The sequence below is a fragment of the Astatotilapia calliptera genome, chromosome 4, assembly GCF_900246225.1.
Source record: "Astatotilapia calliptera chromosome 4, fAstCal1.2, whole genome shotgun sequence".
NCBI classification, from domain to species: Eukaryota; Metazoa; Chordata; class Actinopteri; order Cichliformes; family Cichlidae; genus Astatotilapia; species Astatotilapia calliptera.
In genome coordinates, this window is record NC_039305.1 from 13259355 (window position 1) to 13283598 (window position 24244).

A 24244-nucleotide genomic window follows, 5' to 3' on the forward strand; every position below is an offset into this window, starting at 1 on the left:
TCATCAGTCCAGGTAACAGCTGTCTCGTTTTCTTGAGCCTGTGTAAATTGTAGCCTCATCCTCACGTTCTTAGCTGAGCTGGCAGTATGCCCATGGGGTCTTCTCCTACTGTAGCCCATCTATGCCAAGGTTCAAAGTGTTGCGTGCTCTTCTATATACCTTAGTTGTAACAAATGGTTATTTGAATAACGTTTGCCACAGATGAGCACAAAAAAAAAATCCCTCATCAAAAAAAAAATCTAATAAATTTTTACACAGCTGCATATCTGTTACATGCTGATTTTTTTTTTTCATTTCACACAAACACTCATAATCAACAGATTTCTACTAAATTATCACTTCACACTGAGATGAAAAAAGAAACTGTTTTGCAGAAAGGGCAGGATCAAGTGTCCCTGAACCCTTCCTTAGTTCTACTGCAATAGTGCTAGGGTGCTGGGGGCTTTCTATGATGCAATTAGTTTTCCGTTTTCAGTCACCCATGCACCTCTTTGCATTTAATCATTAGCTATTTTGATTGTTATATAATAATAGACAGAAGACACCTGATTGTTTTGGGGTTCTCTCTATTATTGCAGGTCTTTACCTTACAATATAAAGGCAATTGTCATGATTTGGTGCTATATAAATAAAACTGAATTGAACTTAAGAGAACAAAAGGGCAAGTATTTGAGCACCACCAGGAGTCTATCTGCCTATCAGCTCCAAGCAGCCTGGATATTCTTCTTTGGCATCAACGAACAGTGCTGGGGTCTTAACTCAAAAACGAATGCATACTCCTGCGCTTTTGTGCAATAAAAATAAAGATACTGTTCACATCTCCACTCCTCCCCTTTGCCATCCGTTGACTGTAGTGCAAGTGCACAAGGAGAAAAAGGCATGTTTGATTTTTATGTTTTATTCCTTTGCGCCTTTGTAACGGAAGTAATGACATCACTTTAAAGTGGTTACTGAATTTAGTACAGCATTACATTATTACCTCAGTGCTGTGTGTTTATTGTCCTTCTGCATTCAGTTCTCATCTGATCTCTTCCTTTCGATAATTAGCTTATTTTTGCAAGGTTTGTGCTAGTCCCTCAAATTCACTACACCAGAGTGAGAACAGTCATTTCTAAAACAAGCACAGGGCTGGAAATAGCCATTTAACCATGAAGTAACCAATCATAATACTATTCACTCACCCACTCATAGGTAACCAAAAGGTCACGCACATTGAAACAAATTACAAAGCACAAACTATTTGCCAACAATGGTACAAAAATAATTATACAAGAAACAATGACATATACTCTCAAATGCATGAAATACAGTACTACAATACATTGGTTTTGCCTTTATTTCAAAAGCCTGTATATTTTTTCCTGCAACTCATTTAGCTTCCTAATATAATGTTGTAGTTTGTTATTATGACCACTGGAGGGTCAACCATAACTCAAAATGCTCATCTTATTCTTCCAGATGTCTTGAATGCAAATACAAATGTTTCCAGTGGAAAAAAATGAATTAGACGTATTTTCTATTATTGCTGTTGTGATTGTGTTACAGTTATTCATATACTTTGTCCCCATACAAAGAATGGTCATGAAATGGTATAGCAAACAACTGAAAGGAAACATTTATGTCTTTAAAGAGTCAAGAAAGACTAACCTAACCTCCTCCTCTTTGCTCTGTATTCATATTCAAATGATTAAAGAAAAAAACAAGAGATCGTAAATCAGGAAGTTGTTAATACCCCAGCGGCTATGATAAAGGTTGTGGCAGGATGTCACAAGTAGCAAAGCAACACTGTGAGGTTATCAGAGAAGTAGTTAGACAGTGTGACAAAATAAAGCATCATACTCATTTGCAGATAGTTTATTTTCAGAAGTGCAACACAGCACTGCTCCACTACACAGCAGACTTGGACGTCGTGTTTGAGATAAACGGTGATCATCAAAAACCATGGATTACAATGTGAACATTTGTGAAACAGATATCGACTACGAGTAAGTCTCTTTAAAAAACAAAAAAACTATATATATATGTATATATGTATGTGTATATATATATATATATATATATATATATATATATATATATATATATATATATATATATATATATATAGTTTTTTAAAAATATTTTTCTGTGACGTAAGTAAGTAATAAAGATGTATTTCTATAGCACCTTTCCAGGTAAAATTACAAAGTGCTTCACTTCAAATAAAAATAGCAAAAAGGGGGAATAGACAATGAGACACAATAACATGCTACCTAAACGCTAGTTTGCAGTTTATTAATTTGGTTTGTCAGAGAAAAAATAAAATGAAACTGTTACCACAAATCAACATTAATTAGATTAGGGTATTTCCTGTAAACATGTTATTTATGCACTAGTTTGCCTATAAAAACACATAATTCACATGTTCAAGGCCTGGGATAATAGGTGATGCGTTTAATGCCAGAGGAGTGCCGAGTGTCTGTTTTAACCATGACTAACAAGGAACACACATTTTCTCTAGTACAATTTAAAAATGTCTTGTTACACAGCTGATACAAACAACGCATACGAGCCTGAGGAGCAGAGCTTTTTCTAATCCGAACATTTTTTAAATAATCAAATGGAAAGTCTTTTACAGACGTAGCTTCTCATTGGTTGAAAATGGTTGAAGTAAACTGTAAATAAACAACAAACACATACAGGCTCCTTTTGTTTTACTTTTAGTAGCCTACATGTCCAATCTGTTTGGCTGCTGAAAGTCAGTCTCAAAGTTAATATTTGCTGCCTCGAATCCAAATCTCACCTGTGTGGGGTTTGAACAATCAAAGTCTATGCTGTACAGAGGGCACCGTGGGAGAGAGAACATCTATTCAGAATTTCCATTTCCAATGATTCTGGGAAATAAAGCAGTCAGCCACTCACAGGTGTTCAGGTTTACATTATACCTTCCGTATGCAACGTACGCCAAAACAGCCTGTTGAGAGAAATTTGAATTAGTACATTAATTGTTCGCACAAGAGATTCCAAACCAACTGTGAGTTGTATGTCAGACATACCCAGGTGATGATTGAGAAGAAGGAGAAAGCAACGGCAGCTCGGGCAGCATCGGCCATGACATATTCGGAGTTAGTTCTGGTCCACTGGTTGAGCAAGACACAGAAACAGATGAACCACAGGAAGGTCATAGCCGCTGTCAGGTGATTCAAAGCAGAGAAACAAATTCAGGGGAAAAGATTACAGCTGATGAAAGCTTCAAGTTATGACAGGCTGCACTTCCTTCTTTTGTACTCTTTTGTTCCTTTAATGAACAATATGGCATAGCAGTTAAAGCTGACTTACCGGAGAAGGCCAGATCTCCTTTGACAATGCGCTCTTTCGCTGTGGCACTAGAGATCTTTGAAATGATGACGTCCAGGATGGGGAACACAACACAAGCCACAAAGGCCAGGACTCCAACTCCCACCGCATAGCTGCATGCGCATTCATTGTTGTTAAACATACAGGTGCCATTTGTTTTACTCGTGGGGCTATAGTAGCCTTGGTCTGAGATGGTTCCAAAAACAACAATGGCGAATACCTGCAAAGTGGAGACACTCAGGGTTCAGTCCCGGGTGAAGTTGCAAGATCATGACATTGCAACATTGCAAGATTATGAAATTGCAAGAAAGCAGTCTAAAAAAAGAAAACAAAATAGAGACGCCTTTCTGAAGAAGTGGAGCTCTGTCAACATCAACTTGCTTGCCTACACAGAATATCAAACATAAAATAAACATGTTTGACATTTGTCCGGAAAAAAGATATTCACATAGTCCTGTAGGTGGGGCACTGCTCTGGACTACAGATCGGTGATTGCAGAGAGAAATCAAACTACTAACCTTCCACCTGTTTTACCTCCTCCTGCTGCAGCCACGGCAAACACTAAATAAATATATGAATATAAATACTTTAAAGCATTGACTTCCTCGTTTGTGATAGTGTTGATTTGCATCTTTAGTTGTCAAGTTATTTTTATATAGTCAATTAGCTACGCTTAGTATTGCATGATTAAGAGAAAATGCTGCTTAAAATTTTGTGCTATGAAAAAGGAAGCGCACCTTCTCTGACTTTTAAATGTAAATTTCAACTACAGGAGCAAAAAACTTTAAAGCCTTTAAGACATGTCACTCGTCATCAGGTGGCAGTGTGGTGACACAGGGTTATTTGCTACTATCGGTCGTTGCATAGTTTACATTTAATTTACATTTAATTAAAATGTTTAAACCTGTCTACACTGGGTGTTCATGCCTCATGTAGACAGGTTTAAGCACATATATCTAAAAGCCCGCATTAGTCACTACTTTGCAGTGAGTAATGTGGCTGGCTAACTCTGATACTAATATAATTTCACTCACCCAGCACAGGGTGCGCAAAACAGTCTGTTTTATAAATCTCCTCCAATCAAAAGAATCATTATCCAATGAGGGTAGATTGCCAGTGTTTTCCATTTTACTCCACAAAAATTGCCTATCAGACAGTTTTAAGTTAAAAAGAAAAGCCTTCCTATTACAGTTGGGTACTTTCGATTTGTTGAACAATCTTGCTGAAAAGCACCTCGTAGGTGCCGTGGAAACTGGCCTTACAACATGCTATGCATTAGTGTGAAAAAAAGAACAGGTTAATCTCGTTTGCAATGCATCTGCCAAGTGGATGAAAAGTTGTGAAAATGATGAACACGACGCGCACACTCATGGGGAGATGCCAGGCTATAACTGACAGTGTTTCTACTGTGTTTTTATTCTTTTTTTTTATCCACATCTGCTTTTACTGCATTGTTGTGCTTAAAAATGAAGCCATTGCCAATCACAGGTTTTCCAGATTGCAGTTTTGCATGGTGATCAAAACCTGACGACACTGTGTTCGTAATTCCATCAATTCTAGCAAAATGCCCAACACAAAAAATGTAACCTATGGTCGAGCCGCCACTGTGTTTTAGAACTCTAAACACTCATATCTGCACCTCTGTCGTTACGTCTTGCGTACATGTTAACCATGATTTGAACCAAAAACTTTCCAATCTGGGTTCATCGCTCCATCAGACCTGCTGCCACTGATTTTCACTCCACTTCTTGTGCAACTTGGCATATCTCGGACAAACACTGAAAACATTTCTGATGAGGTTTCAGTGAATAGAAGATGGATTAAATAAAGTTTCGAATGCATCTTTTAGGTCCTGTTTTTGGTCTTACTTCGAAATTTTTTTCTATTTTTTATGGATTTTCAGATCCTGTCCATTTGCTGTATATATTATTTCCTTTTCCTTTTACGCTCGCTGCTTCTTCTTTTGTGGTCCACTTGTTTAATTTCCTCAAATTCGTAAGGACTCACTGACCAACATGCAAAGATATGCTTTTTTAAGTTTTCAGCTAATAGCTGTTTGAGCTAAAATATACAAGAGCCTAAAGATACAATTTAAAATGGTCAGTCGTGGTTGTTTTCTGAGTTGTCTTTGATGTGTAGACATAACGCTGTTTCCTCACTTGAGTTAGGGGCCATTTTTATGCATAAATGATGCAAAGTTAAGAGTTAGGCGGCGTAACAGATGAAAAAAGCACTCCCCTGAAAATAAGTGAAAAAGCAGCCAATGTCCAAAGAAAAACTCCAAAAGCTATTCATATAAAACAACATGAGCTATAAGTCCTCTTCATGTTGGTCAAAGGTTTTGGGGACTTTTGGTCATTATTCTGTTCATTGTTGTAGGAATCTGGCAGATGGAGAACCAGCTCAGGATTTCTCCTTCAATCCCATCAATGAGCCAGAAACCAGCACCCAAAATTGCCCTGAAATACTGGAGATGGAAGTCTTTAAAGAATGCACAGGTACAATGACTCAGTGTTTGCTGTTTACACCCCAGCGAAATGTTAGAATCCAATTTCTATCTGTAGTTTTATTTTTGATCTACAGATTATAAAACCTATAAAACCTATCATTTCGTAGATGTACAGTCAAACAGAAGCAGTTACACGAGTGACGAATCACACGACAGAGAAGAGATCAGCCATCTGCAGAGACACGGCTGGTCGGCTGCAACGGTAAAGGTGCTCGCCTCGATGCCTAGTCGCACTGCAGGTGAGGGGAAAATCTCTCCGTGCTGTCTAAATGTTTGCTAGGATTTATTCACACGTGTTAACTGCAACATTTGTTCAAAACGAAATTCCTCATCCACACAGAATTAAATAAATCCCGGCGAGTGCGATATCAGGCCTCATCCCATGAATCTCCTCACCTCTCCAGACCAGTCCAGGGTGCCTCTGTTCTGGCAGAGGCGGAGGAAATCAACACTGAAGGTGCCATTTGCTATTTTTTTGACAGGTGTTAACAAGTGTTTTCGTTCTACTTTTAACCCTCTCACTACAGTGAGATCTGACCTCTCTTATTCCACAGATTCCAATTTGTGCGCCGCTGAAAATAATATGGACCAGCTGGTGTCCAGCCTCCAAGGCCTCTCAGTGAGTGAAGGCACCCGCAAGCTGCGAGCAATGCCACTTAGCTTGGCAGATAAGATCGAAATCCGGTATGTGAGACACAAACCACTGGCGTGACCAGAGGAGTCGTGCAATGGAAATCACAATCAGTACTTTACGTCATCTTCAAGAATCTTAGAATCTATTTGGATGGCGTCTCACCATTTTTCTCCCTATCTTCTTCTAGAAAAGTTGCTTTCAGTTTAAAAACTGAAAGTTCATTCATCGGCAGAAATATACCCTGCTACACTCATCTAAGCATGTACATTTCAATGGTAAGTGCAAACAGCGTACACAGTGATAAGATTTCACCATGTGTGTAGGCGACACGCTCATGTTCCTTTCCCCTCAGACTTGGCGCCACTGCCTCTTTAGCTGCCTGCCCGTCTTCAGTTCGTTCAAATTGTGGCATTCAGCCTTGAAGACACTGAGCGGACGTTACGGAACCGGTGTGCTGTCCTACTTCCTTTTTCTGAGAACACTCCTGTTCCTTAACCTTCTCCTCTTTGTCATCACTGGCTTGTTCCTAATCATCCCACAAGGCATCAACCCTCCTCCTAGTCCTAAAGCAGACTTCAGTGGTATTGAGCTTCTCACGGGCACGGTGAGATGGCTGTACATCATATCCCAGCTGTATTTACAAGCTTATTTCAGCGACAAAGAAACCAGAGCTATCTTTAATGTTTTCGTTGACAGGGCTACTTTTCTGACAGCTTGATGTTTTATGGCTATTACTCCAGTGAAACGTTACCTGGAGACCAATACCGAATGCCAGCAGCCTATTTCTTTACCATCGGCTTCACCCTCTTCATTATCTGCATCATCCTTGTGTACAGGTTGAACTCTAACTCAATTACTTATGCTTTAATTCTATTTTTGTTGTGTCTTTTTTTTAATACTGTTTTTTTTGGGTTTTTTTTGACAGGTTGTCCAAATCCTTCGGAAAAAACTTTCAAGTCCTCAAATCTAACAAGAATCTGGCTGTGAAAGTTTTTTCTTGCTGGGACTTTAAAGTGAGCAAGAAGATATCTGTCAGACTCCAGTCTGAGAAAATCAGCACTCAGCTCAAAGTACGACTTTATATGAATACTCACTGAAGCGTGAAACGTTTCTTTTGGTTCTTGTTTTGTTGAAATTATTTTTAAAATAGACCAAACCAACCAAGTTATTTAAAAAGGGTTTCTTTACACTGAATGCTCTCTTGATGATTCTTAGCAACAAGTATTTCAGTTTTTGCAGCAGTCTTTGTCAGTTTGACATCACACATAGTAGTGTTTGTGGTTATCGTTTGCTCACAGGAACCTGATCACATGTTCACGTGTTATGTCACCCTCGGGGCCATGTCCTTAGTTTAAAAAGAACAAGCACCCTATTTGAAAGGCTTAGTTTACAAATGGTGCTTTTCCAACAGGAGCAGCTGTCTGAGATGATCAAGGGAGAAGACAAAAAGACCTGCATGCAACATCTTCACCGCCTTATTGTTCATCTGTTGGCGTGGACCGCATGCTTAATAAGCATTTTCTTGGGCACCATAGGAGTGCACAACCTGTCAGGAAAAAAAATCGACATCAAGGTACATTGTTGGGAAAAGGAAATGGTAGCATTCATGCACAGTCAAGCACCACTTTAAGTATGTAAATTTTAATTCCCCACCCACTGTGGTTAGCTACTTCTTCTTTTCTGCTAGACCTTTTGATATCTTTGTCTGTCTACTTTGTGTGATAATAAGCGCCCCCCACCCCACACGCACACACACACACACACACAACCCCCCCCAAAAAGATACTGGTGTTTCAAAGCTTTTCTGTGCAAGGACAAATAATAATAGAAATAACAGGAATAATATAGAAGTAATAAACTTTTGTGTTATCATCTCACGACTCACAAGGCTCAAGATGGTCCTGAAAACCTGCATATACAGCGCGGTGAAAAAGTACTTGCCCTCTTCCTTATTTCGTAGATTTTTGCATATTGCACACGTTTCAGACCTTCAAAGTAAATGCAACATGCAGTTTTGACATTATTTCATTTATTAGGGGAAAAAAGCTGCCAAAACCTACCTGACAATGTGTGAAAAAGTAATTGCCCCTAAACCTAACAGCTGATCATATCACCCTTGGCTCAGCTTTCTAAAACATTCGGTTCATCACAGTTAATTCACGATTTAACAAGACAGGGCAACTACTTTTTCACAGCACTGTACATACTCAAAGCGGTGTCGCCAATTTCACTCTTCTCTTTCTGAATAAGTCTAAAGACAGTTCTTTAGTAATAACGCAGAATCAGTCAACGTTAGAGAACTGCAGGTTGACTTCCAGTATAACCTGGACACGTCCCCATGATGTCAAACACAACTGCAGGTAGATGGTGTAAGAGGATTACTGATACTATAGCAATACTTCATTTTTAAATATCATGGTTGTCAAGACGATCTCACTTCAGTTGCATATAATGTTTAAGCGGAACTTCATTTCCTGTTTTGATTATAACTTGTCGGTCTGCATTTTTCATTGTGATTTAGACCACTTTAAATCTGCCCAAAGACACTGAGTTGCTGGTCTTGTCAGCAGTGGTGTCGGGCATTAACCTGTTACTCCCTGGCTTCTTCAACCTGTGCGTTTGGGCAGAGCAATATGAATCACCTGGCACACGTGTCTATGTCTCTGTCTTCAGGTAAGGAAAAAAAAAAGGAAAACACGCAAAAGAAGTTTTCAAATGAATAACATAGTTCAACACGATGTAAAATTATTGTCTTTGTTATGTGATTTGATTTTTATAAAGTTTAAATATTTATAATAAAGTATTTGATCATTTATTTTTCAGGAACCTGCTGTTGAAGGTCAGTGTTATTGGAGTTCTATGTTATCGCTGGCTGGAGAGCATTCCAGCCAATGGTCTGGAGGTTAGTAACATCCTCACGCTCTTACATGATTCAGCACTCAGTTACTGTATGCAATCGTTTTTATTCCTTAAAGAAAGCTTTTTGCACGCAGATGTTTAACACATGCGATATTATAGCTACAGTTTTGGAATCTGAAAGCATTTAACATCCACATTTTTACATTTTTTCAGTGTTGGGAGAGTTCAGTTGGCCAAGAACTGTACCGGCTCCTTGTGATGGACTTCATCGTTACGGTGCTTTACACTTTTTTGGGAGAGTTCCTATGGAGGCAAGTTTACCAGTTAGAGCAAGATCGGGTGATTGGTTTTACTTCTGTTTTAAGCCAAAACCTAATTCTTCCCTTCTAGGGTCTTTTCCCAGACAATCCTGCAAAAGAAAAGAAAGCCAGTGTTCGACATTGCTCGTAATGTGTTGGAGCTCATATATGGGCAAACTCTTACATGGTGATTATTCAGTAAAAACACAGCTTTAATATCAGCGATAAAAAGGAAAATCAGTGGTCATGTGTTGCATTTCTTCTTGTAGGATCGGAGTTCTGTTTGCACCACTTCTTCCTGGAGTCCAACTAATAAAACTGATTGTGTTGTTTTACATGAAGAAGGTTGGTAGAGTGTGTATGCAGTGGGGCTGTAGTACCGTATGCCAAGACTGCATTGCAAAGATGACTCTTCCTCTTTGTTTTCCAGAGAAGTCTCATTCTCAACTGTCAGGCCTCGAGAAAGCCCTGGAGGGCCACTCAAATGACAACGCTGTTCATTTGCATACTGTGGTTCCCCTCATTTCTTGGCACTGTCGTGACTATCATTTATACAGTATGGACGTAAGTATAACAATCTTCTTGGAATGCACGTAAGCGTTTTCATGCTTATAGCGTGAAAATGCTTGTGAGCGTTTCAAAACCACAAACACACAGCTCGCTAAAAACAAACCTTAAGTAAAACAACAATCTCTTAAGTACAAACTAAAACTACAACTGGAATATTTTTACCCTGAAGGTAAATGGCCTGGAAATGACATTTTCTCAAGAAAGACCAAAACCAATAGTTTCAACTTAACGATTACAATCTATGTATTCAAATCTTTCTATATTCACTTGCTACTGTGAAGTAACAGGCTAGACACTCTTTTGCCTTCAGACCTGCTGTAATGAATCAACACTGAGCTGTAATCACACAGGAAGAAAACAAAAACAGGAAATAAGAGTAGGACAAGAGACATCTGGTAGATAAGCAGGCTGAAGGTTCCCACGTGATTCATCTTGAGTTCACTTGGAGTTTTCTCTCTGCGAATTCAAAACTACAGGAAAAGACAATGAGTTTACAAACTCATCAACTGTTTCAGATCAGAGTAAACAAAAAAACACGAGACATAAAGGATCAGGCTAAAAAAAGATGATATATATATATATACACACACTCTTTACTGTATCCCCTTAAATGCATCTGCCTGTCATGCACAGAATCAAACCCTCGGAAAAGTGCGGCCCTTTCAGGAATCTCACAACAATGTTTGAGGGAGGGCAGATGTCGACCAGGCACCTGGAGGATGCTCATCCAATCCTGAAGTGGCTCAGTTGGGTCTACGACTGTTTGGTAGAGAATCCAGTGTTTCTATTCCTCGCCAGTGGAGTCTTTCTGTGAGTGGTAATGATTACGCTCCTGTTTCCGCTATGTATTTCATTTCATTAATTAGCAAGTCAGCGTTGTTTGTTGGTAGCAATTCGTAGCAGCAAGCATCTCCTCCATTGAAACATTTAATGTTCGTGACTTACAGAAATGGTTTTACGCTCTTAAAATTTTGAAATGATCCATTGCTATTTTTGCTTTTGTTTTTGCAGAATGGTGATATACTTTCAGGCTCAAGTTGTTGATGGCCAGAGGAAAATCATCAGCCGGTTAGAAAAGCAGATTGAAAATGTATGCATGAGTTTGTCTATGTTAGCGGCATTTGTGAGTTTAAGCGCTAACACTCGCACCATGTTAAGGCTGACACTGATGGCGTACTTTTAAAATGTACAAGTAGCATTTGAACCGCTTTTAGCATTTCCCCTGATGATGGCAGCGGAGAAAAAAAAGGCATCGCTAAAGATGTGAAAATTCCTTCTGAGTTGAGAGACAGAAATGACAAAAACGAATTCAGCATCCTAGTTTGAATTCATCATCTGAGTATATATGGTTATGTTAAAATTCTTCTTTCGTCTCTTCCCTCCTGGTTTTCACTTCTTCCTCCAGTCTTTTTGTCTGTGACATCATCTCTAAAGCTTGCAGCCTACGGTCTCTTCTTCACCTCCCTTTTATACTGTCCTTTGCTTTGGATGGTTGACCCAGGTATTTAAACTCATCCATCTTCAGCACTTCTACTCCCCTCATCTTCACCTTTCCACCTGCTTCCGTCTCATTCATACACATATACTCTGTCTTACTTGTACTGATTTTCCTTTCTCTTCTCTCCAATGCATGCCTCCACATTTCCACTCTCTCTTCCTCCCGTTTTACCGACACCCAATCATTTGGACATTTAATACACACTTTAATTCTTTTCCTGTCTTGATCATTGTAACTGACTTTTCATGTGCTTTTTATAATGCCGCTTCATGGTGATCTGAACAGACAAAAGAGCTTCCAGTGCTACTGAAAGGGCTTGCTACAAGCGTTCAAAGATCTGTGAAACATAGTCCAAAACATTAGTTTTATTGGATTGTGCAGAAGTTGTTATTTAAATAGTTTTAAAAGACCCCTGCACTGAATAACCAAAAACAACTTCAGCTGGGCTAAGACACAGGGATCCTTGTTTAGCTTCCCGTATTGCACATACCATTAGTGGAACTCCTTCATCCCAGTCATTACCAATAGCCAAACAGCACTTCTCCAGCATAGATTTAATAGTCTGGTGCCACCTTTCCAGAGCTCCCTAGGACTCAGGATGACAGGCACTAGAGACCACATGTTTAACTACTAATAGTCTGCATGACCTAGTTAAAGAGCACTCAAAAGAATCTGTTGTTGGATGAACACAATTTAATCATGGCACCTATTTCCACGTGATTTAACCAAGTACAATAACCAATTTTTGACCATGTCAAACCAACACATTTGGCATTTGGTGGTTTAACGTAATCAGATTACATTGGATCAACGTAGTATACTTACATTGAGTTGAAGTGATTTATTTAAGTATGAAATCTGTTTTAATTCATTCTACACAAGTTAAGGAAAACGCAAAGAAATCTTGTTGCTTGAATAACTACTTTGTTAAGCAAGACAATTACTGCTAGTCTTGCGTAATGAACCAATACAGGGGTTGATGATTTTATAGAGAAAAACAACCATTTACACTTAGATTCATGGGTAATGCAGAATCACCAATTAACCTAACTCTAATTACACACAGCAAACTAGCCAGATTGTGGATTTGAACCCAGGTCCTTCTTGCTTTGAGGTAACAGCATTAACCATCACACCACCAAGCTGTCAACCCAGGCTTAACAAACTAGGAAAGCTATGATTACAAGGCTTGATGCAGCATTTTCTGTACGTTTTTGTCCTTGACAGGTTAAACCGCAATAAATAGCAATGCCATACACGTGGTGTGGGTGTAGTTGTCTGCCTCTTAAAACTCCAGCGATTTTCCTGCAGTTTGACATCTAATGTGATTTTCGTGAGTCCAGGCAACGAACCACTCTTACTAGATTGTATCATGTCATCTCAACAAGAACAAATTAAGTTGCTGAATTTCATGCAGATGCTACATGATTTAATTACGTTCACCATAGAAACATGAAATTATTTAGTTCAAATTACAAGTTGTACATGTAACAACCACCCAATTTAATCTTTTTGAGTGTGTTTTGATAGAAAATTTATGCCTTTGTCTGTCTGAACTACTTTGGATTTTGGGAGGCCAAAGATGGTAAAAAAGCCTTTATGATTAGAGGAGCTGACTCACTCAAGGGCAACAAATCAGTGACTATCAGTGACCGAGATCTACCAGTATCCCTCAGGACTTTTATAGTTTGCTCAACCTCTGGTTTGCTTGTTAAAGGCAAAGATCCCTGAAAGATAAATTGTTCAAAACATGGATCAGGCTCTGGGTTTGAATTGTTTTAATTAACCCCACCCCAGCTCCAACTTCCAAAGTTCAAACTCTGTCTGATGGTTTGGGCTTTATCCTGAGCCTCCAACTGTAATCCTGCTAAACATTCCTTGAGAAATGCTTCTTCCTTTATTCCAGGAAGTGAAAAGAACTAATTGAGCTAGGTCAAGTGGTTATTTTTGCAATTTTGGGTGTGTCTCGATAGCAGCCAATTCCCCATCATCCACTGGCAGAGCAAATTTTGCTTGTGTAGATCTATTAGGTAAAACTGGAGGACAAGATGAACCGAGCCCAAAAGTTTGTTTGAGACCACATTTCTCAGATCTCTCATAAGCATTTGCTTGCTCACATTTAATTCAAAGTGTTATGCTATGGACGACAAATCATCTTTTCTACACAAATACAATTCCGTCCATGAAGCTTCCTTCAGAAACTTAAGTCAGAAGCAACAGCTGCCATACTCAGTCCTGTTAACAGTCACCAAAAACATAAGATAAGATAAGAAACATAACATATAACTTTCACTATCTAGTGTTTGGTTGAGAACAGGACAGATCAGTCAGAGTTAACAACCAACATCAAGCTAGCCACAAACATAAACCTATCAAAAAGACCCGACGTGGGTAGGCTCCTGCCTACATAGCAGAGCTTATAACAGCAGTCAGCTTCTCTGATCGTCGGTTTATAGTTCCACACTATTTATAACCAGAGGTGACCACGCTTTTCACGCAGTAGCTCTAAAACTTTGAAACAGCCTTTCTCAGCTCATCTGGTTGGCTCAGTCAGTATTTTATTACAGTTTTTAATTTATTGAATCAATTTATTTTTTAATAACTGCTGAAATCAAGTTTTTGTCATTATTAATGTCAATGCATTGTGTTTTGTTTTAATGCTGTTCAAAGGAGGGTAAGGACAAAAAGTTCCTCATCGCCAAATTACAGGATTTATGCAAATAATCATCCCACTTCCCCTCAAGGGTGAGTATTCTCAATACTGCAGCTCTTCACTGAGGCTACATAATTTTTGTTTTGTTTAGGGTTTTTTTGCTTTGCACTGGTATTTCAAGTCAAAAGATGAACTTTCTTTTCTTCCCCAGTCTCTGGCTGAACACTGTGAACAAAGTGCACTCTCTCACTACACATCTCTCACTACGCAGCAGTTTGGCTCACTGAGAAGTATTTTGGCTTCGATATTATCTCAAAGCTGAGTTGATTGTCCAGATAAACAGGAACGTCTAAAACATGCTACAAACATGAACAAAATAAAAGTAAAATCAGTAACCGTGAAGTTTGCTGTTTTTAAATATATGTTAATCTTGGTCATCTCTGAAAACTGAATCACTGACAGTTGGCACCTCAGCAGGGTTATTAATATTTATTTATAGGCTTTTATTATCACAGTGTACAATGATCTTCAATGTATTTTACGACAAGACAAAATAAAATTTCTTCTTTGTTTTTGTCCCTGTTGTTTCTTTTATCTGATGGCAAGTGTTAAATTCCGGTTCTTTCGGATTCTTTACGGCCAAAAAGACACGGCTCAAAAGTGGTCTTTTTACTTTAAAAAATGATCTTTATTTTACATATCCGGATATGGAGACCTTAGCACACAACACACAACCCAAGATTCTTTAAAATCAGTCATCATGAATACCTTCACAATGGATTTCTTAAGAACACATTCCACGTGACATTGTTTAACCGGTAAAATATGCAGAAGTGCGAAAGAAAAAGTAAAGTGGGGTCCTGTTGGATATGTTGTCAGTGAAGAACGACTTTTGCCTGACTGTAAAACCTTTTGAGAACACATAAAGGTTATGTGAGTAAAAACTTACCTGAGCTGACTTGAAGTTGTTCTTTGATCTTTTTGTTGTTCTTCTTTTCCAGTACAAACAAATTGAGTCATATTCATGGTATAGACCACCAAGTTCTAGTCAGTTCATCCTTGAGTTCAAGTGAACAATTGAAGAACATTTGCCAAATCTGAAGGAATATGTTTCATCACAAGAAATAAAAATATTATAATTATTTTATTTACATTTTTTTTACTGTTTCAATGAGAAAAGTCCAGCTGGACGAACCAACGGTCTAAAAATATGACAACTTGCTCCTGCGTACCACCATGTCCAAATACAGTAAGTTAACTAGCACATTGCTACATTAACAAGTTTTCAGTAATGCCAGCCGTCCCTAGCCACCATACAGTTTCCCCCTAGCTGCTAAACAAGTTAGGTAACTCTGAACAGTTATTCAAAAATTCTTCCTGACTTTCCTTCATGAAAACACAAGAATGAAAGTGGGAGGAGTTTTCCTACCTTACATATTAACCCACTTTGCAGCAGGTTATTTCATTCTTTACCTTGGTCTAATCTGAAGTGCAGGTTTGTCTCACATCCGACTCTCAACAATGACTTCTGGTAAGTAAGGGCTTTCTTGATTTCATGTCTCATCTTTAAAGAAAATGAAATTACAAATTGTTGTGCGACTGCTTTAGATGCATCACCCTTCTATGTTATAATTTTCTTGCTCATCTTTCCCCCAGGCGGCATGAAGACAGCGCCTAACAAAAGGCCGTACATCTGTATTCCGAAAAAACTCATAGATCTTTTGGCCGAGCAATATGAACTTGTAAACAACTTTTCTCATTCCCATATCTTTGAGCAAAGCTATCATTTTATTTCCTTTTATCTTTTTATGTTTAAATGTTTCATGAAGCTCTTGAATTTCTGCTATTTAACAGGAACATGGACTGCTTGTAGAAGATCTGAATCCCTATATAAATGAAGGATATATACAAGCTTACTTCCGAGAATGGGGCACCGTCAAATCATGCAAAGTAAAGACTAAAGAAAAAAACTATTGGTTTGCTTTTTTTTCCTACAAGAGACCTGTGATAAATACTTTCTGTTTTATACTGGATCTTAGATTAGGAAGAATCCCAACTCTGGGAAACAAAAATCGTTGGCCTTTGTGAAGTTTTCTTGTGAGGAAGAAGCAGACATGGCAGACTGGGTCGGTCCTCACAATATCGGTGGAACAGAAGTTAAAATGAGGCGCTTTGTTACTTTCAAGGTGAGCAAATGACAACTATTTTATGTTAGGGACTTTTCCAATCACAGCCTATCATAATTAAATAATATTTTTTTAAAAATGTCTTGCAGGGTGAGGAGGATTCAGAGCAAGGGGTTGATGGAGCCACAGTTAAACCTCGACCACGGCCTTCAATGGGTCTTGGCTACCTACTCGAAGATGCTCAGTGGTTAGACGAAGATGAATGAATAAACAAAGCTTTGATCCAAAGTTGACCAGCTTGAGGGCATTGGTTGTTATGTCAGTACCATACACGAGAACATACAACCTAATGCACATGTATTTATGTATGTATTTCTCTTAGTTTTACTAATAAGTTTTACTTACTTACCCATAACTGTGAATTTCTGGCTAAACAATATTTTTTTGTTTATTGCATATTTTGTAAATGTATTGTGTTTATGACATTTTAGTTAAATGTTTGTAAAGGACCTACAGATGTCACACTATAAGTGAAGTTAGTCATGTATTCCTTTGTCCAGCCACTGTTGGTGAATGTGACATGATTGTTGACTTTATGGTAACAAGACAAAATTGTGAAGTTGTAAGAAAATATTAGTTATTGTTGGTTTTCTTTGCTCAGGAATAAATACAAAGAAGTCAAAGGATTCGTGCTCTTCTGTGTTGCTGTTTTTCTGTTTTTCCTCCTATGGTAAATGTTTTATTTGAAATACTATTTGCGAAAACCAAAATATTTTTGTTCGTTTATATTATTTTGTTGTGTATTATATATAGCAAGAAAAATATTTATAAATACATCTAATATATATATATATATATATATATATATATATATATATATATATATATATATATATATATATATATATATATATATTTATAATTTCAAATCTTTCTGTAAAAGTCCTGTGTACTGTACCGTCTACATGAGTTTTGCGTCACGGGTCAACAGCCAATCGCTACGTAGAGCGCCAAGTTTCTTCTACAGCGTAAAAACAACATGGCGGAAAAGGACGTAGAAATTTCCTTTAAGAAGGTAGGAGCAATCAGCCGTTTGTTTTTAAGTGTTTATGCCTGCTTGTCCCCCCTCGTGTTTTAATAAAAAAAGCGAACTTCTTTGTCGCCGACTTGTGTGTTTCCACGCCCACCATATAAACACAACATGTTTTGTCAGACGACAGCTAACACTTTACATCTTGTTAAGATATTCAGATATTGCGGGGAATAACATTGTAACTACCACGCCGAATAAAAGACTGGGTCCTAGCGATTGCTTTAAGACCACACTTTCCAGGACAACTTCCGTTTTTTGCGCGGACAGCGGAGAGCCCTTTAAATCGCCAAATTCACCAAAGACGTTTGGTTGGCGAAAACTCGAGAAGGAATTCGACGGACAAACTTAGCTTGAAAGCCAAATACGGGTTTTTTCAAAAGTGGATACGCAGGCAGGTTTTGTTGTGTCTGTGTTGCGTTCATTTGTTATTTTTACTAAATCGTGTCTGTTTTGCTTTGTTAGTGCTTTACTAATACACTCAACAAAAATATAAACGCAACACCTTTGTTACTGCTCCCATTCCCCATGGGATGGACGTAGAGACCTAAAATTCATTCCAGATACACAATATAACCATCCCTCCCAAACAGTGGTCACAAATCAGTCCAAATGTGTGGTAGTGGGCACATCTGCAATATTGAGATAATCCATCCCACCTCACAGGTGTGCCACATCAGGATGCTGATCTGACATCATGAGTAGTGCACAGGTGTACCTCAGACTGCCCACAACAAAAGGCCACCCTGGAATGTGCAGTTTTTTGCGCTATTGGTGACCACTGTTTGGGAGGGATGGTTATATTGTGTATCTGGGATGAATTTTAGGTCTCTACGTCCATCCCATGGGGAATGGGAGCAGTAACAAAGGTGTTGCGTTTATATTTTTGTTGAGTGTACTTTCTTTGGCCAGCTACTCAGTGGAAAACCTTATGACTAATACACTCTCCCACTTTATGTGCTCTGTTCTGCACACAGGATACAGTAAGCAAACTTTTGTCTAGTTTCTTCAAAGAAGACAAAACAAAACGTGAGTGGGATAACTATGCTGTTATCAGTGACGTCTTGCTCTCTATGTGACCGTGCTGATGAAATGCCACTGTGTTGCAGTAAGCGGAGATGCCACACTGCTCATGGTAGAGATGCTTAAAGTGTTCGTGCAAGGTAAGGAGCTTTGACACAGTTGCACAACATTTGAGACACAATAACAGACTGGCTAATGATAACACTCTGAAGCTGTTATCTCCTTTTTCAGAGGCTGCTGTGAGATCACAGAAACAAGCCGAATCTGAGGACTGTGACCAAGTAGACATTGAACATTTTGAAAAGATCCTGCCTCAGCTGGTATGTGGCTCAACAGGCTCAAGAAATGTTTTCGTTTCACTTATTTCCGCTTGTTTGCATAGTCTTATCTTTAGCCCAGATTACAGCTAATACTTAAAAATAATGGGATTACTGGGCAAGTTTTTATTTTTCTTTGCAGTAAAATATATTTGTTGCATTAGCTTTTGCACTTTGTGTATGGTTCGGGAACAGCTTCTACAAATCAAAATCATCATGGGTCTTCTGCTGAACTATCTAATATTATCTATATTTAAATGGTCCATCTACTCACTTCCTTCATGCTTTTTGTTTCTCACTTTGAAATCTAAGGCAGTAGACACTGCAATAGACAGCTAGTGACTATGTCTGACTGGTATTTAGGCATATTTCACAGTGATGCAAAGCACAGTATTTAGAGTACTTTTTAACATAAAATTTTTAGTTGCAAAAATGCTGTTTTCATTCACCTTTCATGCAGTAATGATCCAATATGGCAATATTGTACAACAAAAACAAAAATATCAGTAAATGGCCTCATCCGAATGCAAGAACATTCTGTAATTTCCAGATGGTAATCTAATTATAACTGAGAAAATAACTTTGTAAGCATGCACTTTGCCCTGGAGTTTAAAATACACTAAGTTATGAAAAGCTCAACAAGTATTGTAATATCATTCTTAAGTATTTATAGTAAAACAATTAAGATTAATTAAAAAGGGATTAGTAGCTCATGTCACATGGGTAGTATTCTGGTACTGACTACCAGAATGAATGCTACAAGAATTGTAATATATATGAAAATCCTACATTGTTTAGCTTTCAGTAACTCTAAGTATATTTTAAACTTGGTGTCTTGTAATTAAACTGAATTATAAAACTCTTCCAGGGTAGCAAGTCTTGAAACAGTAGCTAGAGTAGGCCTTTAAAATGAAAGATATGCACATATTTGACAAATCATTTTCTAATCTAATCTCTGTACCATCTGTAAATTACAAAACTGTGTTCTGTTCAGAGCAGACTATCTGCTGATGTTTTTAACTTATTTTTCTCAATCCAACAAAGCTTTTTTATCAAATGCCATTTTTAAGACGTAGAATGTTATAAAGTGTTTTTGCAGTATTGATAAAAACATCTGTATACTAATCTTTTGCAATGTGCATTTGTTGTTAGCGTGTGCTCAAATATGGAACTTTATAGGAGAGCTTGATTTTTTTTGTTGATTTTTTAACAGCCAAATACTCTGAGATTTTCTTCATGTATCAGTCCCAAATTACAGATCCTGCTTTGTTTTGATGGTTAAAGAAGGCGGTGAAAAATTCTAGCTTTTATCTTTAATAGGTTTTGAGGTCTTTATGCTCAATGACTGCTTCTGATTTTAATCCATTAAAAAAAAGGCCTGAAAGTAGGTGGAATGGCCTTTTAGAAAAGAAAAAAATCCGGAAAGATATTTGATATATGAAGCTGAAATGTTGCAGCACTCATTATATATGTTCACACTTTTAGGCACATTGGAGATGGTTGAGTAGAAAATGTGATGATTTGAAATGGAGTGGTAATGCAAATTTTTTCTGGGGATACGTAAACGAAAACCTTAAATGTGTAGATGCTATGAGAGCTATCATTAATCTCAAATGTATTTAACCTTTCTGCAAAAGACTTTTATGTCTGCTGTCTGACAATCTCAAATTTCTTCAATTTTCTCCAACACAGCTTCTGGACTTCTAGCACAGTGATACCACAAGATGGAGCCAGAGTGCTGCTGAGATGTCTCTCGATCAACAGTCCCCCCTTCCACAGTTCCACCAGCTAAAACTTTTCATTTTTTAGTATGACTGCAGTTTCATAAATCCCCAAATCTGAGATAACGTTGAGATTATGTTTTTATTGGAGCTGCACGATTTTAGCAGGAAGCCCCATTGCAATCCGCATGCTACCACGCCACCACCAATAAGGGCCACCTGTGCTCCTGTGTGCAACAACAGGTGCTTCCAGCATGCTCTGTGGCGCCCTTCATCAAAGCCTCCCTGAGCAGTTGGAAGCAATTAGAGTAATAAGGGGAGCAGCCAGTCCCTTAGATGATGACAAGTGCCAGGAAAAAAGGAGTACCCCCTCCGGCCACTTTGAAGTTCCCTTTTGCTGTCCTGCGATGTTTAGTTAGAGGAGGGGGGGAGGGCAAAGGGGACCTCTGGCACAGAGGGAAAGTTGAATGGGAGTGTGTGTGCACGTATGTGTGCGTGTGTTAGCCAAACACGGCCAGAGACCACACGCGTAGATATTCTATTTGAAGGGAAACATAACAAAACACATTGGAACATGGTCCAAGAAGAGCAGGCTGTAATTCTGAAGGTAAATAAACAAAAGAGGCGAGTAGTGGAGGTGCTCTCTCTACTTTCATCACAGCACAGGGAGGGAGAGGGCGGGGGGTGAAGCTGGGCCTACAAGGAAGAGGGTAATGTGGGGTTTTCTAACCTGAGCGGCTCTGATGGTTTTCCACCAGCGGTGTGTTTGACCAACGCGTCCTCGCTGTGAGTCAGCATCGCTGTGCAACACCTCGCAGTACTTATTTGTGGGGCTCTTGGGTGACTTACGAATGCTACTCACGTTTACACCTGGAACCAACTTAGGCTAAAACCAAGAATCCAGCCCTGAATAGGTGTTCAAGGACACGACACCTGGAATTTGACCCAGCATCTTTTTAGTAAGGCTCACGCTGGATTTGTTGTTTCCCAGGGGTAACTTCCAGACCACACTTTCTTGTAAAAAAAGAAAAAAAACTTGAGCACAGCTTAAGTCATCACCAGAGGAAGAAAAAAAATTGTAAAGGGTTTCGTTTTGTGCGTAGCCTTTGTGGAGATTAACTCAAATTGAAATGGATCTTTCCCAACAGTTGATTCTTGTGCACAAAATAAAAAAGATTATTATCTTGGATCTGTCACTGGTTTTTTTTTCCTCCCCTCCTTATGCGTGTTAGTGGAGAAAATTCATCTGAAGTCGGTATTATTAAACATACGAAAGCAGTTAGGACAAGAATGGGGAGGGGCATTGTAGAGAGTAATGAGTTAAAGCTTTTCTTGATCATACATTAAAGGCAGGGAGTGTCGACAGCCAGTCCAGACGCTTTGGAGAAGCTCCGCAGTGAGAAGCTTTTCCCAGGAGACGGAGACTGATCTGTCTCCAGCTCCTGCCTGGTCTTTGGACAGCGCCGCACGTGGGATCGGGCACTCGGCATGGCTTCAATACATCCACAGTCAATGTCAGTAGAAGCACCTGTGACTGCCATGATGGATCTTCATCTTTTTTGTTAAATTTGGCAAATTAATTAATAATCAGTGGGACTGTCAATGACAAAACTGACCCATTATGATTAAATATAACTGAGGTTATTGCCATTCTAGGAATGCCTGATCTATGTGGCTGTCTACTTTAAAGAGAGCTGGATGTTTACATAGCTCTGATAAGTTTGTGGTTCATGGTAATGTTTGTCTGGGGTGGAGTTGTCTGCATTTGTCTAAAGTGTCCCTGCGAGAGTATGTCAGGATTATGTCAGATTTTTCTCCTTAATTCTCCATTTACAACTCGGTGGTGTTTTTCTTCTGTTAGAGTCTCTGTCTCCAAATTTCTGACATCTCAAAGCTCCTTTCCTCTGAGGCCCAAAGCAAAAGGCTATGACATGTCATCATAATACGCCCTTTTCTCCCTGATTGCTGGCTTTTTTGCAATGGCAACATTCAACCAGTCAAAGAGTATGAGCTTACATCAAAGTCAAGGGCTTACATGGCCCATAAAATATTTAGCTTTACCATGATTATGTGTTAAAAACCATTTAAAGTGCCAAGTAGAACATTGCCATTACTAATGCTGCAAGTCTGAACCCTTTTCAGGCAGCAGTCCTTCAGCTTCTTTAAACATTTAGTTCTGAAAAAAGCCATTCTGAAAGTCGAGAATCATAATCCAAATGTGGCGACAGGTGTTATCGGCCTGTTGCCATTTTATTTAATCTATGCATGTTGGGAGGCACTTGCATAAATAAACATGTAACGCATGGCGTCTGTTCCTAGATGTCTGTGCGTTCGTTTATTCTATGTGCTTGCATGGATGTTGTGCTTCATCGGAGGCTGTGATAAATTAGGAGACAAGAGGCCCTTGTGGCCCCCTCGTGGGCATGAAACTGCCTAACCATGGAGGAATGCTTCAGAGGACAGAGTGGGAGCATTCCTTTCAGATACCCCATGGGTAACTCTCACACTCGTGAAAAGTTACCAGTGTTTATGGTGCTGTCTGAAAAAGACAAAATATGGTAGCAGACGATTACTGCGTGTGTGTTTTACAGGAAACTCATGTGTGTTTTGAGGCAGCAGCTCTGCTGACTGTACATACTGCTGTGACATGTGGGTTTCTGGGAGGCCCCGGGCCCCACTAAGCGGCCACGGGCCCGTGCTGGGGATGATAAGAACATACCTGGCGGGTTGAGCCACTTGGGCGCTCTGCTGGGATCACTCCTAAATGGTTGTGGCGCTTGGCTGTTAGTCTGAGGCAGAAGATGGTTTGCTGCTGTGCTCCGTGTATCGGCTGGAGCTTTGGTAGCCACAGGGGCCCTAGGGGACGGAAAGGATTCTTCCGGAACCAGTGAGGTGGATGATGAGGTCAAAGACCTTGGCACGCAGCTGGACAGGGAATAGGGAGCAAGAGAGATGTACAATTAGGCCGGCGGCAGGGTTATTTCTGGAGCCCTGCGCTACTACCTTAACTACATCACCCTCCTCTTCCACCCTAAGTCCTTTACTGTCTGTGTCCACCTCCCTCCTCTGTGTGGTGGCCTATTTGGTCTCTGGATATGAAATAACAACAAAGTAATCCCCTTACATAACACTGCACAAACTCAGCGAAACAAGACCATTTAATTAATTTTGGGAGCATCTAAAAATAAAGAAGCAGTTCGTTTGAGGTGACGTGCAGGAGGTGGACTCATACCCCAAATGAGCTGCTGAGGAGCAGAGGTCAGCAGAGAACTCTATTTTTAGGTCCCATCAAAAGTGGTGATATAAAAATACTCCAGAACTGAGCTTCACAATATGTGTCAGTCATGCTTAGAGAAGCAGTAAACCTGAAGGTCACGCACTTGGAATGATGAAAGGGCCGATGTTTGATGATATTTAAAAAGAAGCCAAGTAATGACCAAAATCTCTTTAGCTGGTGGCAGGTGGCACAGTGTGAGGTTGGCCTTTGTTAGACTTGTTAAAAGACTTCATCAGCTGACATGTGAAGCCCTTGGCAAAGGGCTAATATTCGCTACGATAACACCAAAAATGTGGGCAAAACTGGTGAACCGCTGCCCGACTCTGACGTCC

The 24244-nt window shown here is 39.2% G+C and overlaps 4 protein-coding genes across 4 annotated transcripts; 3 read left to right on the plus strand and 1 right to left on the minus strand.

Annotated features, from left to right (window-relative positions):
* Nucleotides 1-1791: 1791 nt before the first annotated feature.
* On the plus strand, nucleotides 1792-14934 carry LOC113020700 (transmembrane channel-like protein 6). Its single transcript, XM_026164890.1, has 20 exons — nucleotides 1792-1985; nucleotides 5716-5834; nucleotides 5953-6084; nucleotides 6186-6302; nucleotides 6400-6529; nucleotides 6667-6754; nucleotides 6832-7083; nucleotides 7176-7315; nucleotides 7405-7549; nucleotides 7891-8052; nucleotides 9001-9152; nucleotides 9303-9381; nucleotides 9552-9649; nucleotides 9729-9824; nucleotides 9907-9982; nucleotides 10068-10201; nucleotides 10841-11017; nucleotides 11219-11297; nucleotides 14376-14450; nucleotides 14570-14934. The coding sequence occupies exons 1-19, from the start codon at nucleotides 1942-1944 to the stop codon at nucleotides 14427-14429; spliced, it is 2274 nt and encodes a 757-aa protein (XP_026020675.1). The 5' UTR covers nucleotides 1792-1941; the 3' UTR covers nucleotides 14430-14450; nucleotides 14570-14934.
* LOC113020702 (synaptogyrin-2-like) lies at nucleotides 2254-4534 on the minus strand. Its single transcript, XM_026164894.1, has 4 exons — nucleotides 4371-4534; nucleotides 3319-3556; nucleotides 3036-3169; nucleotides 2254-2953 (listed from the first exon to the last, which is right to left on the minus strand). Exons 1-4 carry the CDS (start codon nucleotides 4461-4463, stop codon nucleotides 2846-2848), a joined length of 573 nt encoding a protein of 190 aa, XP_026020679.1. The 5' UTR covers nucleotides 4464-4534; the 3' UTR covers nucleotides 2254-2845.
* A 610-nt stretch (nucleotides 14935-15544) lies between the features above and the next one.
* Nucleotides 15545-17161, plus strand: LOC113020703 (heterogeneous nuclear ribonucleoprotein A2 homolog 1). Its single transcript, XM_026164895.1, has 5 exons — nucleotides 15545-15889; nucleotides 16015-16100; nucleotides 16213-16308; nucleotides 16398-16544; nucleotides 16634-17161. Exons 1-5 carry the CDS (start codon nucleotides 15880-15882, stop codon nucleotides 16748-16750), a joined length of 456 nt encoding a protein of 151 aa, XP_026020680.1. The 5' UTR covers nucleotides 15545-15879; the 3' UTR covers nucleotides 16751-17161.
* A 309-nt stretch (nucleotides 17162-17470) lies between these two features.
* On the plus strand, nucleotides 17471-20761 carry cenpx (centromere protein X). The gene is made up of 5 exons (XM_026164896.1): nucleotides 17471-17559; nucleotides 18552-18603; nucleotides 18684-18737; nucleotides 18829-18917; nucleotides 20607-20761. The coding sequence occupies exons 1-5, from the start codon at nucleotides 17524-17526 to the stop codon at nucleotides 20619-20621; spliced, it is 246 nt and encodes an 81-aa protein (XP_026020681.1). The 5' UTR covers nucleotides 17471-17523; the 3' UTR covers nucleotides 20622-20761.
* Nucleotides 20762-24244: the final 3483 nt, after the last annotated feature.

Bases quoted from the DNA above. Each gene is read 5' to 3' on its own strand.
- LOC113020700 (XM_026164890.1), top strand. From the start codon at position 1,942: ATGGATTACAATGTGAACATTTGTGAAACAGATATCGACTACGA. The intron at 1,986-5,715 runs GTAAGTCTCTTT...TCATTGTTGTAG, and splicing joins GAAACAGATATCGACTACGA to GAATCTGGCAGATGGAGAAC. The intron at 9,983-10,067 runs GTTGGTAGAGTG...TTTGTTTTCCAG, and splicing joins TGTTGTTTTACATGAAGAAG to AGAAGTCTCATTCTCAACTG.
- LOC113020702 (XM_026164894.1), bottom strand. From the start codon at position 4,463: ATGGAAAACACTGGCAATCTACCCTCATTGGATAATGATTCTTTTGAT. The intron at 3,557-4,370 runs GTGAGTGAAATT...TCCACTTTGCAG, and splicing joins TTTTGCGCACCCTGTGCTGG to GTATTCGCCATTGTTGTTTT. The intron at 3,170-3,318 runs GTAAGTCAGCTT...ATCACCTGACAG, and splicing joins AGGAGATCTGGCCTTCTCCG to CGGCTATGACCTTCCTGTGG.
- LOC113020703 (XM_026164895.1), top strand. The intron at 16,101-16,212 runs GTAAACAACTTT...GCTATTTAACAG, and splicing joins TGGCCGAGCAATATGAACTT to GAACATGGACTGCTTGTAGA. The intron at 16,309-16,397 runs GTAAAGACTAAA...ACTGGATCTTAG, and splicing joins GCACCGTCAAATCATGCAAA to ATTAGGAAGAATCCCAACTC.
- cenpx (XM_026164896.1), top strand. From the start codon at position 17,524: ATGGCGGAAAAGGACGTAGAAATTTCCTTTAAGAAG. The intron at 17,560-18,551 runs GTAGGAGCAATC...TTCTGCACACAG, and splicing joins TAGAAATTTCCTTTAAGAAG to GATACAGTAAGCAAACTTTT. The intron at 18,738-18,828 runs GTAAGGAGCTTT...CTCCTTTTTCAG, and splicing joins GCTTAAAGTGTTCGTGCAAG to AGGCTGCTGTGAGATCACAG.